This window comes from Scyliorhinus torazame, chromosome 8 (genome assembly GCF_047496885.1).
Source record: "Scyliorhinus torazame isolate Kashiwa2021f chromosome 8, sScyTor2.1, whole genome shotgun sequence".
Taxonomy (NCBI): domain Eukaryota; kingdom Metazoa; phylum Chordata; class Chondrichthyes; order Carcharhiniformes; family Scyliorhinidae; genus Scyliorhinus; species Scyliorhinus torazame.
The window spans coordinates 237,525,931-237,543,520 of NC_092714.1; the positions used below are offsets into that span (position 1 = coordinate 237,525,931).

Below are 17,590 nucleotides of genomic sequence, written 5' to 3' on the forward strand. Positions count from 1 at the left end.
GAGGGACGAGGCAAGGGTGTGCCCTCTCCCCATTACTGTTTGCTCTGGCTATAGAACCATGGGCCATGGCGTTAAGAGCCTCTAGGAACTGGAAAGGGCTGGTTCGGGGCGGGGGGGGAGGGGTGGTGGTGTGGAGCACCGGGTCTCGCTTTACGCAGATGACCTGCTCTTGTATATTTCAGACCCGTTGGAGGGGATGGGAGAAGTAATGCGAATCCTGGGGGAATTTGGCAATTTTTCTGGGTATAAATTGAACATGGGGAAAAGCGAGATGTTTGCGATCCAGTCAAGAGGACAGGAGAATAAACTGGGAGAGTTGCTGCTTAGAATGGTAGGAAAGAGCTTTAGGTATCTGGGAATCCAGGTGGCCTGGGAATGGGAGGCACTGCACAAGTTAAACCTATCCTGGCTGGTAGAACAAATGAAAGGGGACTTTAAGAGATGGGACATGCTGCCGCTATCACTGGCGGGGAGGGTACAGACCGGGAAAATGACAGTCCTCCCCAGATTTCTGTTTGTCTTTCAGTGCCTCCCCATCTTCATCCCAAGGGCCTTTTTCAAACGGGTGAATAAGATTATTTCGGGCTTTGTGTGGGCAAGTAAAACCCCGCGAGTGAAGAAAGTGTTGCTGGAACGCAGTCAGGGGAAGGGTGGGTTGGCGCTGCCGAACTTCTGCAATTACTACTGGGTGGCTAATATAGCCATGATTAGGAAGTGGGTAGGTCGGTGTGGGAGCAGTTGGAGGCGGCGTCATGCAAAGACACAAGTTTGGTAGTACTGATAATGGCATCTCTTCCTTTCTCGTCAGCCCGATACTCCACAAGACCGGTGGTGGTGGTGGCTCTGAGAATCTGGGGGCAATGGAGGAGATATAAGAGAGTGGAGGGAGCATCGGTTTGGACCCTGATTTATAATAATCATCGGTTTGCACCGGGTAGGCTAGATGGTTTGTTCCGGAGATGGCAAAGGGCAGGAATTAGAAGGATGGGGGATCTATTTATAGACGGGAGTTTCCCCAGCTTGAAAGCCTTGGAGGATAAATTTGAATTGCCAGCAGGGATTGGGTTCAGGTATTTGCAGGTGCGAGACTTCCTGAGAAAGCAGGTTCCGGCCTTTCCGCTGCAGCCGCCACAGGGAATACAGGACAGTGTCGTCTCCAGTACCTGGGTGGTAGAGGGGGAGGTATCGGATATTTACCAGGAGCTCTCTGAGACGGAGGAAACTCCGGTGGAGGAGCTTAAGGGCAAGAGGAAGGACGAGCTAGGAGGAGAGATAGAGGCAGGTCTGTGGGCGGATGCCCTAAGCAGGGTTAATACATCCTCATCATGTGCCAGGCTTAGCCTGATACAATTTAAGGTAGTCCACCGGGCACACATGACAATGGCTAGGATGAGCAAGTTTTTCAGGGTAGAGGACAGGTGTGAGAGATGCGCGGGAAGCCCAGCAAATCATGGCCACGTGTTTTGGGCATGCCCGAAGCTAAGAGGGTTTTGGCAGGGTTTTGCTAAGGCAAACACGGGTGGTGCCGAGTCTAGAGGTGGCGATCGTTGGAGTGTCGGAAGAGCCGGGAGTTCAGGGGGCGAAAGAGGCCGATGTCTTGGCCTTTGCCTCCCTGGTAGCCCTGAGATGGATCTTGTTAATGTGGAGGGACTCTATGCCCCCGAGTGTAGAGACCTGGATTAGTGACATGGCTGGGTTTCTCAGTCTCTAGAAGATAAAGTTCGCCTTAAGAGGATCAATGGTTGGGTTCACCCGGAGGTGGCAGCCGGTCGTCGACTTTCTCAGGGAAAATTAAAATGTCAGCAGATGCAGTATTCCAGGGGACCGTTGGGAGGCGGGAGAGGTGATGCCGGATTGTTGTTTTATGGTTGGGGTGTGTGAAGATTGGGATGGGGGTGGAAATGTTTATTATACCATGTTTATGTCATTGTTATTATTATAAAAATTTTGAAATACCTTAATAAAAATATATATTTTTTAAACTTCTAGTTTTTCATTTACTTGCAATGCCTAAAGCACAATTTATGACAATTACGCTACTTGCTTCGCTTTTGTTTGTTTTCAAACTATTATTTACATTACCTTCTCCACCTGAGGCCTTGCATTTACCAGTTTAAAAAGTTGTGAGATGATCCTATTTATCCTCCTCACTGGAAAGTCTCAGCAAAGTTGAGGTGGAGTTCATTGGTCTGGTTCCTTTCCTATACCAGTGCCCCATGAAATAGACCCTTTCTTTCCCACACCACTCCTTGGGCAGCACAGTAGCACAGCGGTTAGCTCCAGGGTTCACAGCTCCAGGGTCCCAGGTTCGATTCCCGGCTTGGGTCACTGTCTGTGCAGATCCGGTTTCCTCCGGGTGCTCCAGTTTCCTTCCACAGTCCAAAAATGTGCAGGTTAGGTGGATTATTATTTTGTTATTATTATTATTAGACAACAGTGCTAATCACTGCACCACTGTGTCGCCCAAGACTTGATTTTAAAACTCACATCCTAGCTTTCCCTCCATAGCCTTGTGCCTCTCTATATCTGTAATTTTCTGCAATGATATCTGTGCTCCTCTAAATCTGGCCTCTTGTGCATTCCCAATCATAACTGCTCCACCACTGGTGGTTCTTCCTTCAGTTGCCTTGGCCACAAGCTCTGGAATTCCCTCCCACCACCTCTCTGATGTCAATGTATCAGCAAGTGCATGCTTTCGCAATTACATTGTTAAGCTAATTACCTTATTAAAGACAGGTGCTGGTTCTTGGCTCAGTCTCCAAAAGAGTAAAAATGAACACAGCTGGAACAGTTGCTGTGGGGAAACTAGAAGGAGTTTGTGTTTCTGTTGAGGAGAATAAACTTGCTGAAGGTAAAAGAAAAGCTCCTGTGTTGTTCCTCCATCATATACTAATACTTGATATTAACACTGACTCTGTTGTTTTTCTCAAAAACCGTCTAGATGCTTCTTAACCTACCTTTTTGACTAAGATTCGGGCCATCTGACCTAATATCTCTTAATGTAGCCTGGTGTCATACTTTGTTTTATAATATTCTAGCACCGTTCGACATTTCATTGTTAAAAGTTAAGGATAAGTTGTTTCTGTTGATCAGGTTTCTGATGGGATAAAAGAGCTACATTTATCTGCAACAGTAAAAATCCCAGTTGGGAGCTGTCATACCCCTAGAATCCAAATTTATATAGCTGTAGAATAAAAACTCATACGGTCGCACACATGCGCATTAGAGACAGGCAGACACCAACAAACGTCTGTAGAATCTATTGTTAGTTCTTAATATCTTTCTGCAACTTTAGAATAAGCATCTCTGTCATAATGTATTACCCTCCTGGAAGAATATATTAGCACGGTAGCATTGTGGATAGCACAATTGCTTCACAGCTCCAGGGTCCCAGGTTCGATTCCCGGCTTGGGTCACTGTCTGTGCGGAGTCTGCACATCTTCCCCATGTGTGTGTGGGTTTCCTACGGGTGCTCCGGTTTCCTCCCACAGTCCAAAGATGTGCAGGTCAGGTGGATTGGCCATGCTAAAATTGCCCTTAGTGTCCAAAATTGCCCTAGGTGTTGGGTGGGGTTACTGGGTTATGGGGATAGGGTGGAGGTGTGGACCTTGGGTAGGGTGCTCTTTCCAAGAGCCGGTGCAGACTCGATGGGCCGAATGGCCTCCTTCTGCACTGTAAATTCTAGGATAAGACCTACTGGTCTCAACTGATAGGCAAACTGTCAGTTTACAGTCAGGATCCCACTCTATAAATCAGGAAAAAGACTGGCAAAGCCAGCGATGGTTCTAATTGGAGGTGGAGCGAGACACGAGAACAATGAACACACATTGTTCCCATGTAACAGTTGTTGTTGATAATACGTTTGCGTTTTACTTGTGTAGCAGCAAGTTTGAGCTCCAGGGAATTCTGGAACCCAAAAGTTTTACACAAGATTATTTTCAGAATGTTTCAGTGGGAACTCTGGGTGGGGCGTCCCGCGAAACGCAGTGTCTCACCTCCGAGGAAGAGAAACCAGATGTCCGTCTCACCCTCCAGCAAGCACGCTTCCTGTTGGTTGAAGAAGGAGCTGCATCAGCGACAGTAGTCATGAAGAAGTTGGAAGCTCCCTCTTCCCTGTCCTCCTGTCTGAAAGAGGAGGCATGTAGGCGAGATGCCTAGAGACAGAAATAAAAAAGGGAGGGGGAGGATAAATGGACAAGAGAAGGTGCAATTACCCTAGTTTGAATTGCAAACTATTTTAGCACTTTTTTTTTTCCTGTTAAATTTGGCATGGTTGACAATGTTAAAGGAGCTGATCATGAGAATGACTTTTTTACATAGTCATTTAATTATCGTCATAGAATCCTGCAGTGCAGAAGGAGGCCATTTGGCCCATTGAGTTTGCGCTGATCCTCTGAAAAAGCACCCTACTTAGGGTCAGGCCCCCAGCCTCTCCACGTAATGCAACCCAACCAAACCTTTTGGACACCAAAGGGTAATTTAGCATGGCCAATCCACCTAACCTGTACATCTTTGGATTGTGGGAGGAAACTGGAGCACCAGAGGAAACCCACGCAGACATCGGGAGAAAGTGTAAACTCCATAGTCACCCAAGGCCAGAATTGAACCCAGGCCCCTGGCGCTGTGAGGCAACAGTGCTAACCACTGTGGTACCATACCACCCAGTTACTGGTTCTAAGCGTGTAACTTCTCTAACATACTGATTTAATTAAAACTATTAACACGCCTGTTTGTAGTAACTCGGTTTAGGCTCCCAGACAATTTTACCTGCTTTTATATTGCCCTACTAATGTTGCTGGCTCCAAATGCTAAGATCTTATGCTGCTGGCAACAGCTGCACCTGGAAGTGCAATGGATTTACTTTGGGGTTGCTATTGGTTTTTTAATGAGATTTACAATATGCCCCCCCCCCCGTACAACCAAAATCAATGAGAATTTGGAATGTGTCTTTTTGTAAAATGATTGGTGCCGTGGCCTTAGTGAGACAAACAATTATGAGTCTTTTAAAAATTAAAACTGTGGTTTGCAGGAAATCCTTTTCAAAACAATGGTTACATCAGAGGAGGCCCCGTGGTCCATCATGTCTGGGCCAGCTCTCTGCAAGATGAATTCATCCAATCTCATTCCCCACCCTTTTACGCTAGCCGTGCAACTTTTTTCTCTTCAGGTAATTACTCAATTCTCTTTTGAAAGCCTCAATTGAACCTCCTTTACTGCGCTCAGGCAGTGCATTCCAGATCCTATCCACTTGCGGCATAAGGAAGCTTTTCCTCAAGTCACTGTTGCTTTTGCCAGTCACCTTAAATCACTGTCCTCTGATTGTTGACCTTTCTGTCAATGGAAATAGCTCCTGCCTATTTACTCTGTTCTTGCTCCTCAATTATGAACACCTCTATCAAATCTCCTCTCAATCTTCGCTTCCCCAAAAAATACTCCAGCTTCTCCAATCTATCCAAGTACTCATGTTCCTCATCATTAAAACCATCAAATTCCTACCGTGCAGAAGGAGGCCATTCAGCCCATTGAGTCTGCACTGACCCTCTGAAAGAGAAACCTACTTAGGCCTACTCCCCTGCCCTATCCCCATAACCCCATCTAACCTGCACATCTTTGAACACGAAGAGACAATTTAGCATGGCAATCCACCTAACCTGTACATCTTATTGTACATCTTTGGACTGTGGGAGGAACCCGGAGCACCCGGAAGAAACCCACGCAGGCACGGTTAGAAAGTGCAAACTCCACACAGTCACCCAAGGCTGGAATTCAAGCCAGGTCCCTGGAACTGTGAGGCAGCAGTGCTAGCCATTATGCCACCGTGCCACCCCAATTCTTGACTGAACCCTCTAAAACGCCCTTCATATTCTACCTAGTGTGGTGTTCAGAATACTCCAGTTGAGGCCAAAGAAGATCTTACAAAAAAACAAAATCAAGGGAGGGCTAGCCCTCCCAAACCTACAATTCTACCACTGGGCGGCAACGGCCGAGCAAATAAGGGGATGGATCAAGGAGCCAGAAGCCGAGTGGGTGCGCGCGGAAGAGGCCTCCTGCAAGGGGACCTCGCCACGGCGGCACTCCCATCCCCACCCAAAAAACACACCAGCAGCCCGGTGGTGATATCCACTCTCCAGTCCTGGAACCAACTATGGCAGCAATTTGGCCTGACCAAAATGTCGGACAAAGCTCCCATCTGCAACAACCATAGGTTCACACCAGCACTGACTGACGCCACCGTCAAAAGGTGGAGACAGGACGGGGTGACACTGACAGTCAGGGACCTATACACCGACGGCAGGGTCGCAACACTGGACGAACTGACAGAGAAATTCCAGCTAGCCAGGGGAAACGAGCTAAGATACCTGCAACTCAAAAACTTCCTACGAAAGGAGACAAGGACATACCCACAACCACCACGACAGATACTACTGGAAGAGTGACTGGACGCAAGCATACTAGAGAAAGGAAACTGTAGCAACATGTATCACCGACTGGTAGAAGGGGCCAACACCGTACTGGACGCAACAAGAATGAAATGGGAGGAGGACCTGGGGATCGAAATAGGGTGGGGACTCTAGAGTAAAGCACTGCATAGGGTCAACTCCACCTCCACGTGCGCAAGGCTCAGCCTGACACAACTAAAAGTGGTACATAGAGCCCACTTAACAAGAACCCGTATGGGTAGGTTCTTCCTGGTGGTAGAGAATAGATGTGAACGGTGCCAAGGAGGCCCAGCCAACCACGCCCACATGTTCTGGTCTTGCCCCAGACTTGTGGAGTACCGAACAGCCTTCTTCGAGGCAATGTCCAAAGTGGTGGGGGTGAGGGTGGAGCCATGCCCGAAAGTGGCGGTCTTCGGAGTTTCAGACCAGCCAGATCTATTCCTGGGGAGGAGGGCAGACGCCCTTGCCTTTGCCTCCCTGATCGCCCGCTGTAGAATCCTGTTTGGCTGGTGGTCAGCAGCACCACCCAAAGCTGCAGACTGGCTGTCCGACCTCTCAGAATCTCTCCAAATGGAGAAAATCAAATTCGCCATCCGAGGGTCAGACGACGAATGTGGGAGCCATTCACCCAATTGTTCCGGGACCTGTTTGTGGGCAACAAACAAGCAGAAGAATAGCCAGGTAGCCAAGAACCAGGGGAAAGCAGCCAAAGCATGAGGGGGGCTAAATCTAAGAGGAAGGAAAGGCGAACCACAGGGGGGGGGGGGAGAGAAGAGGGCGGGGGGGGGGAGGGAGGGGGTGAGGTAAGGGGAGGGAAGAGACAGGGAACAATAGAGGAGAGCTAGGGAGGTGGGAGGTGGGAGGGGCAGGGAAACGTTAACTAACTTGACATCCACAGAGATCAAGGAGAATACAGGCGGAAGACAGGAGGGCCCGCTAAAGCGGTAGTGAGCACGATACGACAACAGCAGCGAAAACTGTCCGGGAGAAGCAAGGGGCAACATAGACCCATTAGAGGACTGCCCTCCGGAATTGTCTCTCCGGCACCCAAATGTATATCTACCCCTCCCCCCACAAACAGATGCCTACTTACGTGTGTAAATAATTTTGCCAAGTGTACAGAGTTGCTGCGGCTGGGTGGGTGCATTATACCCCACCAGTTACATTATTTGATTTTGTACTTCTCTCATGTTGTTACTGTTTTTTTCCCCCTTTTCTCCTCTCCCTTTGTGATTTGTATGTGTGTGCCCTTCCCTTCTATATAGATATATATATCATATCCTGTATACATAATGCCAAATATACTTTGTTCAAAAATCCAATTTAAAAAAACATTTATTAAAAAATGAGAGCTGGTAGATGAAATGATACTACCATCAAGCAAAATCTTTACAAAATTCAGTAGTAAGCTTACAGCTCAACACTCAATGTCTGACCAAATCTTTTGAATATAGAATATGCAATAGATTTTCTTTTTAACATTTCGTAATAAATTGATGCTGGAAGTATGTTTCCTGGGGTGTTTATTTACTATAACCTGTTTTCATTCATGTTTGTAAGAAAATACATTAAAATAAATAAATATGTAAATAAATTGGTGCCATGTCTCAATTTAAGTAACTGCTGCCATATTAACTAGAGATACATTAAATTGAGAAAGGCATTGAAACAACAGAAAATCATTTACAGTTACATAAACTCCCAGGAAAAAGAGAATTTTATTTTTAAATTCCAATGAAAGGGTTAATTGGTTTACAAAACACTATCCCATACATTATTTGAATTTTACTTAAGTTTTAAATTCCATTTTAAGAATGCAAATGATAATAGGTCAAATTTTAATAATTAACCAATTAGAATGACAGCTAATGAATCCAAACTTTATAAATGTGATAAAATATTATGAAGGTTTTCAGATCTAGAGTAAAACGCACATTAGAATAGTGCATTTCTGTGACATTTAAAAATAACAATGTTCATTTGGTCAAAAGAAAGTTTCTTATTCTGGATCATCAATATTGAGAAGAAGTGCAGGTTAGATGGATTGGCCATGCTAAATTGCCCCTTAAGTGTCGAAAGGTTAGATGGGGTTATCGGGATATGGGGGGGGGGGGGGTTGTGGACCAAGGTTAGGGTGCTCCTTCAGAGAGTAGGTGCAGACTCGATGGGCCAAATGGCTGGCTCCTGCGCTGTAGGGATCCAATGATTCTAAGTAAAAGTAGAAACAATACCAAAATGGAATTTCTTATTGTCCCTTCAGGATCAGGTTGTACAAACTGTTCCGAAATGATATTAAACAAAGACTGCATTAATACATCAAATATTGCTGGTTGATGCTTCCTTTACTTTTGTTTTTGTGGTGGGGGAGATACCTAAATGACTTATTTGTATCTGTGGTTATAGTTAAGGAGTCTCTTATTATGTAAGACAAGAAAGATATCGCACCGTGAACAGCCCAACAGCCTGGGTTTGTACAGCATCATTGACACATTGATATAGGTTGTGTTTCTGTGCAACCTTCTTCACTTGTCCCCAATGGAGCTGCTGTCCTGCTGTCCTTTCCCTTTCCTAATGGAGTAATTGCTTTGCAGCCCCTTCCCTAGTGGAGCCCTTGCCCTACAGTACAGTTAAAGCCACTCCTGCCTTAACCCTGGTGTGGTCGCTGTGGAGACTTGCCTGAGAGACACCCCTGAAATCAAAGTGATACAGCCCGAAAAGCCTGGTGCTCATCCCTGCGAGCGTGGCATGATGCAAGTTATATGAACTAACCTCCAAACAGTCCAAGTGAAGTGCAGGTTGCTAGCTGCACATCAATTCAATCCTATTATGAAACACAGAACAGGTAGAAGAAACAGAACCTGAAAGAGGCCAGTTACCTTAGCCAAAATTCACAAAGGAGAAGTGTAGCTGAGAGGAGTTGGGTGGGGTGGCGTGGGCTGGGATGAGGCCTTGTGGAGGGTGAATGCGTCCTCGTCATGTGCGAGGTTATGCCTCATCCAGTTTAAGGTGGTGCAAGGTGTGTTTCATAATAGGATTGAATTGATGTGCAGCTAGCAACCTGCACTTCACTTGGACTGTTTGGAGGTTAGTTCATATAACTTGCATCATGCCACGCTCGCAGGGATGAGCACCAGGCTTTTCGGGCTGTATCACTTTGATTTCAGGGGTGTCTCTCAGGCAAGTCTCCACAGCGACCACACCAGGGTTAAGGCAGGAGTGGCTTTAACTGTACTGTAGGGCAAGGGCTCCACTAGGGAAGGGGCTGCAAAGCAATTACTCCATTGGGAAAGGGAAAGGACAGCAGGACAGCAGCTCCATTGGGGACAAGTGAAGAAGGTTGCACAGAAACACAACCTATATCAAGAGAGGACACACGGCGGCGGCAGATAAGGGGGAAAAAGATAAGGGGAGTGGGGGCCTATAGTTTCAGTTCATGTTGATGGTTAGTCTTCTGATATTTTCATGTATATATGTAAAATGCCTTTAATAAAAATATATATTTTAAAAAATTCACGAGGAGAGCAGAGGCTAGACTTAGAATTTCAGGCAAGGGAGAAAGATGCCAGCAAAGAGGGAGAGGTGAGGAGCTTTACAGGAAAAAAGGGATGCAAAGAAATTCTAAAAGAGACAGGAGCATGCTTTTCAGCTCAGAGGCCAAGGAAGGGCCAATGGAATTTAAAGATAATGAAGGGGCCAGCAGGCATTGAGAGAGACCCCATGTACCTATTAATAAATATTTACCAGATAAAAGGCAACTGGTAAATTAAGAAAAGAGAGGGGCAGCACGGTGGTTAGCACTGCTGCCTCAAGGCGCCGAGGACCCAGGTTCGATTCCAGCTCTGGGTCACTGTCCGTGTGGAGTTTGCACATTCGCCCTGTGTTTGCGTGGGTTTCGCCCCCACAACCCAAAGATGTGCAGGCTAGGTGGATTGGCCACGCTAAATTGCCCCTTAATTGGAAAAAATGAATTGGGCACTCTAAATTTTAAAAGAAAAAAAAGAAAAAAGATTTTAAGAAAAGAGTAATGTAACAGATAGAGGGCACTGCATTGATGCTGAATTGCAGTGGAAAAAGATGCCTACATTTTTCTTTTGCTTCACAATGAAACCATTTACAAAATGCCATAGAATTCTATTCTTTCCCCCATGGGTGGGATGCATGTAATGCCCAGTAAAGGCATAAAGATATTATAAATTTTAAAGTTGTGTAAACTTTGTGTAAAAAGGGACACAAAAGCTTTTAAGGCAGTGGCAGCATATCATGGGACTTTGGCAATATTAGCTCCAGATAGACCTGAAATTCAGGCAAATACCTAATTACACAAGGACCAACACAGTGACTTGTGAAATTCACACATCCCTTTGTTAAAGATGAACCGTCAGCAGGACTATAACATACCGGCTGATTCAATTTCTACTTCACCATGGGCAATAAAGATGTGCAAACTCAATGAGTGTTAGCTGAAAACGAAAATAACCTCAGTGACATTTCAAGTATTGTGCTGGCTCCTCGTCCCAAAAACAAAGACTGGCTGTCAAAACTCTCAAAGCGCAAAAGGCCATAACACAGGATGTTTATCATCCTATCCACCATTCTTTTTTGGAAGGAGGACTTTGGACTCATCACCGGTCACATGGTTGTTTGTTACCGGATCTTTTAAAAATACCAGCAGAAGCTAATCTGATAAGAAGCAACATGACAGATACCACTTGGATCATCAAATAAGCGGTCAAATTAGATGCAAGTCAGCGACACAGGAAAAACAGCTGTAGCTTGAAACTGGGAGAAGGACTCTTCCCCAACCTGTGCCAACCTCCAGTTCACCCGAGAGCCAACTTCCTGGCAAACTACAAGCATCACAGCTTACTGACAATCCTCTGCTTCCTCTAATAAACTACACACCACCTATGTAAGGGACTGAAATAATTCCAGATTGTAATCGTATTGTTTTTCCCTTCATCTATATCTAATGTGTGTAAGCTGTTGCATTTAAACCTCCAGGGTAAATGTGTGCTTATAAGCAATCCTCTTAGTTTTTAAATTCACAAAAAGCTTGCTGCTGGAATTTTTAAAATTGGGGCAAATCATTCTTGAGGATAAAAAACACACTTAATTTCACATGTGAAAACACTTTGGTCATGGACAACAATAGAACACATAAGCTCTGTCCGTGACACCAGCAGTTTGGATGTGCATATAGGCCTTTGCTTCTCATTCTACCATTTCCTTGGAAAGCTGTTTCTGAATTATGTACTAGACCATAAGACCGTCAGAAATAAGAACAGGAGTAGGCCATTCAGCCCCTTGAGCTGCTCTGCCATTCAATAGGATCATGGCTGATCGGAATACATTGGAAATGTCACTGGATCAGAGATACAGAGGTCCAGGCTAATACCTTGGCGGCTGGTGCAATGTGATTTAAATTCATAGAAATCTGAAATTTAAAGCTAGTCTCTGAAATAGCGACCATGAAACTATTATCGATTGTCATAAAGACTCATCTGATTCACAAGTGTCCTTTAGGGAAGGAAGCCTGCCGTCCTTATCTGGTCTGGCCTACATGTGACTCCAGATCTACTGCAATTTGGTTGACTCTTAACTGCCTGCTGAAATCGCCAAGCAAGCCACTCAACTGCAAGCCACTCAGCTGTGGCAATCAAGGGATGGGCAACAAATGCTGGTTTTGCCAGTGACACTCACATCCTATGAAAGAATTTAAAAAAAGACCAGAATCAATTTTATTCATTTTGGAGTTATTTAATCTTCCCAGTCATTTCTTCCCCGATTAAGTCATCGGGACCCAATCTGTAAGGACCTCACCACCTTCAGGCAGGTGTCCTTGGACTCTGCAGTCAACAGGCTTTGGGACAATGAGTAACTATCCCTCCGTTTTTAGTTCCTGCCAGGTTACAGGGGATGAAAGAGGTTTAAATTGCCCCCAAAACTCAACGTATTCAAAATAAGAATTAATTTATGATTTTTAAAGTTGCTTTTAATAAATGTTTGTGTTCTTCAATGGACAACTTCCCACTTTCAATTTCTATTTTGGAAAGCTGTACGAGTACAAAGATGGTATTTTCTAGGCTTACCAAAATTAAATTCCTGTCATGTACAAGCCTAAGGGACTACACCTCATTTTCAAATCCAAAAAGAAAGCAACAACCTCTAGATAAAGTGGATATGATCTGGGCATGAACAGCTACCTACAGTCTGAACCCTCTCCCCAGACAGTCTGTAGTACTCTGTCGCATACAGTAAGTTCACCCTCACATCTGTGACTCCAGTTAATCGAGTGGGGGTGATGCCAGCTGAGTTTGAAGTGTTTTAGATGAACAATGGAAAAAAGTATCCCCTTGAGAGACCAGGGTATATTTTAAATACACATGTCAAAAACTTATTATAAATATTAAATATTCCATCAGGAATTACCTCATTGAATATATATTCATGTTGGAAGATGCAAATAGACTATTTCAACATCACTCCAGTTTTGTAAATGGCCTGTCTAACAGGACATGCTGAAATCTAGACCTAGTTTTTGAATGTCTCTCACCAGTTCAATGCCATTTTTTTTCATTCGCCTGCAGGACTTGAGGTAAGTGCGAATGCGTTTCCGGGCTCGCTCCTGGAATTCAGGGAATTGACGGCTGCATGACTCAATGATAGCTTGAATCTTTTCTTTGGGCTGTTTTGAAATGGGAACCATGCGGTCAAGATTTTCATCAACAAACAGCCTCACAAACATCTGTCGGCAAAAAGGAAATATTAAAAAGTCATATATATATATATATCTTCAATATTATTAAGAAACGTTTCTTCTGTTAGGCTAAGATGGGCATTTGTGAGGAGGTTCTACTATAAAATGATTTACAACAGCACACTAAATCAGGTTCTGAAGTTCTACCCAGAATTATTAATGAGTTGCAGCAGGAACTGAAATTAAATTCATACAACGCAGTAGTATATGAATGAGTTAATACATCCATATCAAATCCTTCCATTAGTATTCTCGTGGAGTCGTGATTCTAATTTGTTTTTAACAAAAGGATTGCGCATGAATGTTTTTTTTAAACTGTGTAAGACCACCAAGCTAGCCTTTGGTTCTGAATGTGCCCTTTGATGTTTTGTTGCACTAAAGTGACTTATAAATGTAAAGTTCTGCTGCTGCTATTCCATCCCATTACTAACAGTGCTCATTTTCAAAGTGGCACTTTGCTTTATTGATCACACTAATATTTTTTGTATTTTACTCCCATCACTGGCCTAAAGTCAGAATGGCCAAACTTTTTCATGGAAGTGGTGGCTATCACACCACCACCCCACTTCCAAGCTGGGAAAAACCTGCCTCTACACAGGTGGGGAGCTTTGAATTGATTTAACAGCTGTCAGGTAATCACTGTTTGAAGGCCCTCCATTGGGCCCAGAATGGTGGGACCTACGCCCTATGCCAACCACCACGTGGTGTTGGCACCTACTGCCAATGGTAAAATACCAGTGGCAGCAGGAGGAGGCCTTTAAGTAGCTGTCAGATGCCTACCCCGTCGCTGGTAGAATTCCAGTGGAAGGGGGTAGGCGATGAGACCCAAATTTACCCCTCTCCCACATACTAACCTACTACTGGGGAGGGTGAGAGGGATTGGGGGGTTGTTGCGTATGTATCCTTTTGTGGAAAAATACATTTAAACATTTTGTCCATGAGACCTTGCTGTTTCAATCGGTAATAGAGAATGTTATGTATTTTTTCATCTAAACTGGACAAGTTATTTGTAATAAGGCAAAGCCAAATGATGGTAGAGATCAGATAGTATCTGACTGGGCTAATTTGTTGCATTAATTTAAACATAAATCTTTTGCTAACAATGGGGAAATATAACCAAACAAAATACAGTTAACATTGCGTGGAGATAAAGTATAAAGGCATGGGACAGAATTTTACACTCTTCCAAGGCAGGTTCTGGCGGGGGAACGTAAAATTGAATAAAGGGGATTCCCGCCCACCCAAACCCAGATGCGATTTCACGCTTGGGCGGGCCGAGCCTCCGGTAGGAAACCCGCCCATTCACCTATTAAGGCCTCTTAAGGGCTTTTCCTGTGCAGCCTCAATTTTCAGGCTGGCGGCAGCGGGTGCAGATAGGGTGGCAAAGTGCCATCTAAACCTTTCTCCATTTTGGCGGAAGGGGGCCGTGCCTCATTCTGAAGGCTCCTCTAGAGTTTGAGAGCCCCCCCCCCCCCTCAGACAATAGTGCTCCTGAACCCCCCCCCTCTCCCCCGCCCCACCCCAGCCTATCCCATACCTCGCGACCGCCCCCCAGACTTCCCCTACCTCCTGTGCCTGGGACTTATCATTTCAAAGGTCCTGGGACAAAATCCCAGGTATTGTGCTGCAGCACCGTTTCTGACCACTGCAACGCTATACCTAGCTGGGTTGGAGAGCTGTCGGCCAATCAGATTGGCGAACTGCTCTCATGGGCAAGATTTCTTTCCAAGGGCAGACGGAGGACTCGCCCACTGCCAATCAACGCTCAAGTGAGCGTTAGATGGTAGACGGGGTTAGCGACTCAGCGGCTGCGCATTAGGCGCCAACTCTTAAGATGGCAAGCGATAAAATTCTACCCATGCAAGTGACAAGCAAGTTGAAAATTTTATGTGCAAAATATTCCTAACTTACTGACGCTGGTTCATAATATTTACTCTCAACCCAAATTATCAAAGAATATATTGTATTGCAGTAAATAGAAACCAAGCTGAGACCTAGAAATTATATGTAGTTTTGGGTGGAACACCAACATCTGAGGTCAAAACAATTGGAGCCGGATTTTTCTGACCTCAGAGATGGAAATGGGACAGTAGAAAATATGGCTGCCAAGGAGAGTGACCAGGCCTCCTATCTCTGTTTATGCCCTCTGCCAGTTTCTCTGGCCTCCCCGTGGTGTTTCTCAGCAGTGGGAGACGGCCCGCCTTTTGTCAGCGGCGCTGTCAATGGGACTTCCTGCTGTGGGAGTATGCCTTTGGTGGGCCTGGAAGACCCCAGTGAACGGCCGGAAGATCTCTTCCAAGATTTTAAGTGGGGGATGGAGTGTGTTTCGGAATAGGGCCACTCCAATTAATTAGGTACTTAACATCGTTGTGGGCTCATTAAATTTCTTAATTTTTAGCAAGACAGCTAGACTTCAGCAGTTGTCAGGAACTAGACAGTTCAACGGAGGTGGGGATTGGGTCGGCTGTGAGCTGGTGAGAAGATGCAGATTGAAGTGGCAATGAAGAGATTGAGCATGGCAGAGGGGTCCTATCCCATTATATAAAAGTTCACAGATTTTAAAAATGCACTACCGGCCTACCCTGTCCCAGGTTCAAGGCCTGCTGCTGCTGTCTGAAATTGGGGAATGTTAACTTTGCTGACTTTTGTCCTAAAACATTAACATGCAAAGAGCAGCCACAGAAATGTCTGCTGAAGCGAGTCACAATGTGGCCGGCTTTTGACTGACTCTCCTTTGCTAGCACATTGCACAGCAGACCCATTCCTTAAGCAAGTAACTCCCAACTCGGCCAAACTAACATCTGCTTCCTGTTTCACACCGGGGATGCATTGGCGAGTAATAATCAAACCTGCCTCGTGACTCCCGCCTCCAACAGGGCAATCCGGTCAATACAAACACAAGGGCAAGTTTCTCTGGCCTCCCCGTGGTGTTTCTCAGAGGTGGGAGATGGCCTGCCTTTGGTCGGCGGCGCTGTCAATGGGACTACCCACCATGGGGGTATGCTGTTGGTGGGCCTGGAAGACCCCAGTGAACGGCTGCAAGATCTCGCCCAAGATTTTAAGTCGCTAACTAGAAGTGTAAAAAAATTACTTTGAACAAAATTTTTGGTTGGTGTACTTTATTTGCTTGCTTAACCCAATTCATGTTTTACATAATATTATTCTTGTAGTTATTGGCATAAATATGTTTATATTCTAGCACTGCAAAGAAAATACAAAGTGTTTTAAGAGAATTATTTGTTTGTTCTCATGTATTGCAAGTCTCTCAAATATACTTATAGAGCATCTTAATTCATAAAGGCTGCAACTACTGAATGTAATTTTCCACTTCTGTTTATTTTGAGGGTAAAACTCGTTCCAACTTTCCTCTTTTCCTTGGTCGTTTTGAGCCACACCCTGGCTGACAGTCAGATGTGCATCAGTGCCAATCAGAACTAGTTTTTAGGGGATGAATGTCCCTCAGGCCTTCCCGAAGGAAGGCCCAGAAATCCTGTAGTGATATAGCAGAGGTTTAAATCCCAGAAATATTGGAATTCAACAGGTCCAGAATGGAACGACTTAATTTTTGAAAATCACATCCCAAGGTTTGTAATCATAACAAATAAATTCATTCAGTTGCTTTCTTTTCCCTGAAATTTTTATTCATAATTTTTAAATCTTTTTAAAGCTGGGCTTAAAGTATTAGGTCCAAACTATTCTGGAATATTTGTAGAAATGCCATTGATGTGCACTCGAAAACTATTTTTGCAGCAATCCATATAAATGGCTCTAACAACTCTTGTGAACAATATACAGCCTGTTCTTAAAAGGCTGTAAAAACTCGTTGTGGAGCATCATGAAAATACATATATCAATTAGCAAGATAAGCTACAGATAAATTCTTTCATCTAGCAGTTATAGTGAAAGTGGTGACATGGCGCTGGTGAAACATTAACTCTATTTCTCTCTCCACACATGCTGTCAGACCCGTCAAGTGTTTCCGATATTTTCTGTTTTTATTATAGAAGATTCTTGAGCAGTTTTGAGGCTCTATCTGACCTATTTTTGTCTTGGCACTATTCCTTCTTGAGCATGTGAGGACAAATATTTTCACCCAGAGGGGCATTGGAGTCTGGAACAAACTTCCTGAGGGGGTGGTGGAGGCAGATTCGATTGAAGTATTCAAATGGGGATTGGATGGGGATTGGATAGCTACCTGAAAAGAAAGAATGTGCAAGGTTAGAGGGACAAGGCAGAGGAATGGGACTAGGTAGAATGCTCTTTCAGAGAGCCAGTGTAGACTCGATGGGCCTAATGGTCTCCTTCTATTAGCTTCAATGACAATTCTTTAGAATTTTCTTTTTTGGCCAAACTACATGCAACAATGGATGTCCAATTAGGAATTGTCTATTGA

General features: G+C 44.7%; 1 protein-coding gene across 2 annotated transcripts in view; it reads right to left on the minus strand.

Moving 5' to 3' along the window:
* nol4lb (nucleolar protein 4-like b) overlaps window positions 1-17,590 on the minus strand; it is a 468,709-nt gene that overhangs the window by 69,007 nt on the left and 382,112 nt on the right. The window contains exons 8-9 of one of the 2 annotated variants that reach the window (XM_072514979.1): window positions 12,994-13,185; window positions 3,996-4,154 (exon numbers count right to left, since the gene is read on the minus strand). In XM_072514979.1, coding sequence (XP_072371080.1) covers window positions 3,996-4,154; window positions 12,994-13,185 — 351 coding nt within the window. The remainder of the gene's footprint in view (window positions 1-3,995; window positions 4,155-12,993; window positions 13,186-17,590) is intronic. The other variant, XM_072514980.1, reaches the window with a different exon arrangement.